Genomic DNA, 2,380 nt, shown 5'->3' with positions numbered 1-2,380 from the left:
ATACACACACACACTATGGCAATAGGCAAGTTAGGTTCTCATCACTGTCTTTACGTTGAATTTTGGAAAAAAAAAGTACAGTTAAAGTTTCTGCTCACTTTTCAGTTTGAGTTGACAGGGAATAATTTCCATCACAACCGCATAAACAGCTCTTGTGGAAACTGCCGCTCTCCACTCCTGTGGATTATTGTGTGTAACAAAGTCAGTTTTTTTCCAGGAAACACATTCCTGTTATGACTTCTCAGTGCCTTGACTCGCTAAAACTTCTATCCTACCTCCATTATAGCTGTGCAAAGGCAGAAATCTCAGACAGATAACTGAAAACAACAACAGCGTGCACATATATTTAGCTCTATAAGTAAAACGATTTAATAATTTAGAAAAAAAACTATTTTTTTCACTTAACTGTCACAGCCTGGTAAACTAAAAATAAATATAGGGTTCTATTAATTTTTAATGAGTGTTTGTCGTCACCCTTGTTGACRTAACTCCTTTGTGTATTTAAAATGACTGCACTCAACTTTCCTTAAAATGATTATGTTGCAAATCTTTCTCRTGCAGTTTATTATAAGAAGGTTAGCCCTAAGCTATCATTGCTTGAACATTGATAACTGATAAGAAATGTTGGTTTCTGAAAGCTGTCTTTTTAAAGGTAACATAAAGACTGAAACAGGAACCACTGGGAAGTCAAGCCTTCTCTGTAAGACTTCATGGGTGAAGTTCCAGATGTGTTCTGGGGCAATGAGAGGGAGATAAGTGTGTGCTTTTGAAGATGGAGCTGATGGATTAGTGTTATCTGAGCTTCTTGCTTCCTTTCCTCATCTCTCTCTTTTTTTTTCTTTCCAGGTGGACGGCTGAAAGGACTGAAGAAGTGACCGTGCGAGGTTCAGAAGTGCGGGGGGGAGGAGGAACTTGGAGAGGAAACCGTTCACCGGACGAGAAAGCGGTGGAAGGGGCCTGGAAAAGCKTGAACTAATCCAGTGGTGAACGCCTTCAGAAGAGTGCCGGTGGTGAAGGAAGGGGAGGGAGTGKGATACCCAGCATGCAGGCAGCATGGAAAGGGTGAGGGAGCAGCGGCCTTTCTGCTCGCTGTCCAAGAGCCAGAGAGAGCGGGAACGAGACTGCGAGAGAGACCAGGAYCGCGAGCGGCGCTACACCGCCTCCTCCACTGACCGGGACGAGGGAGCCTGTCGAGTTCCCACTCAGAAATCCTACAGCTCCAGCGAGACCCTGCAGGCCTTCGACCATGACCCCTCTCGGATGCTGTTTGGAGGCAGAGTCAAGGAGATGGTGCACAAGGAGGCAGCAGAGTACACCAGGCCAGGTTAGCAACACGTTATTCCTGTGAAAGTTGCCAACATATTTTTTTATATGCGTTTACAAAATATGTGGAAGATATTTTCCTGCCAAAGAGTAAAAAAAAAAAAATCTTTCAGTTTAAGTTTATTGGTGAGRGAAGCCCTAAAACTACCCTTTAATTTTAGTTATTTCTGTTGAAAAAGGAAATAGTGGCAATGAATTCAGCATTTTTGTCTTTTAGACGAGAAAATACCACAAATAACAACATTTTCATATTTAAGTGCACCACTGTTCCTTACCAGTGTGAGGCTTAATTAGTAGTATGAATATGAGATGCAGGGATTTTGTGTGCAAAAAAAAAAGAAGAGAGAAACGAAACCACAATTTTATTTGCTTTATCTGTAGATGCTTTCTGAAAAAAATAAATAAAAGCTAAAATAAAAACCTACCAACATGCAAGGCAGTGGTAAACACAATTATAGCATGTCACAAAGGCACAATCAAGTGTTATTATTTTTTCTAAACTTTAAAAGAAAGTAATTTAGGGTGTGATACAGTGGGCTATTTTGACCCAATAAAATATTCCTATCCTACTGGAATACGTTAAAAACAGAAAAAAAAAGAAATGCTCAATGAGTAACTCTCTTCTTTAATTGGCTGTTAGAAGCTGCTTTAAATTCCGTAATTAAAAAGTTTGAGCAGTTTACTGTGTTTTATGGTGCTCCTTGGGCTCATAAGATTGCAATCAGAAAATCCATCCATTACTCTCAAACATTTTCTCACTGCTAATTGGTGTCCATTTCAAAATTAATGGGATCATGACGAAGTTGTGGAACGAAAGCTGTTTTTTTTTTTCCTCTCAATATCTTCTTTTAAAATGCAGGCGTTTAGTGTTAACGACTTTTTCCTGTATCATCACGGTAAATGTCAGATTTAATGTTGCTGGTGGGAAAAGGCCATTTGTGTGTCACCAATATGTTTTTTGCACTTCGTGCATGAGCTTCTGATTGTGTGTGTGTGTGTGTGTGTGTGTGTGTGTGTGTGTGTGTGTGTGTGTGTGTGTGTGTGTGTGTGTGTGTGT

The 2,380-nt window shown here is 40.1% G+C and overlaps 1 protein-coding gene across 1 annotated transcript in view; it reads left to right on the top strand.

Annotated features, from left to right (window-relative positions):
• Window positions 1-2,380, top strand: part of si:dkey-237h12.3 (teneurin-3) — a gene marked incomplete in the record, with an annotated part of 271,624 nt that overhangs the window by 82,553 nt on the left and 186,691 nt on the right. Inside the window, 1 exon segment of the mRNA XM_014001975.1 lies at window positions 847-1,324. Coding sequence (XP_013857429.1) covers window positions 1,054-1,324 — 271 coding nt within the window.

The sequence above is a fragment of the Austrofundulus limnaeus genome, unplaced genomic scaffold, assembly GCF_001266775.1.
Source record: "Austrofundulus limnaeus strain Quisiro unplaced genomic scaffold, Austrofundulus_limnaeus-1.0 Scaffold11, whole genome shotgun sequence".
NCBI lineage: Eukaryota > Metazoa > Chordata > Actinopteri > Cyprinodontiformes > Rivulidae > Austrofundulus > Austrofundulus limnaeus.
Note: the sequence above shows the minus strand (reverse complement) of the source record. Positions and strands in the feature narration are given on the sequence as shown.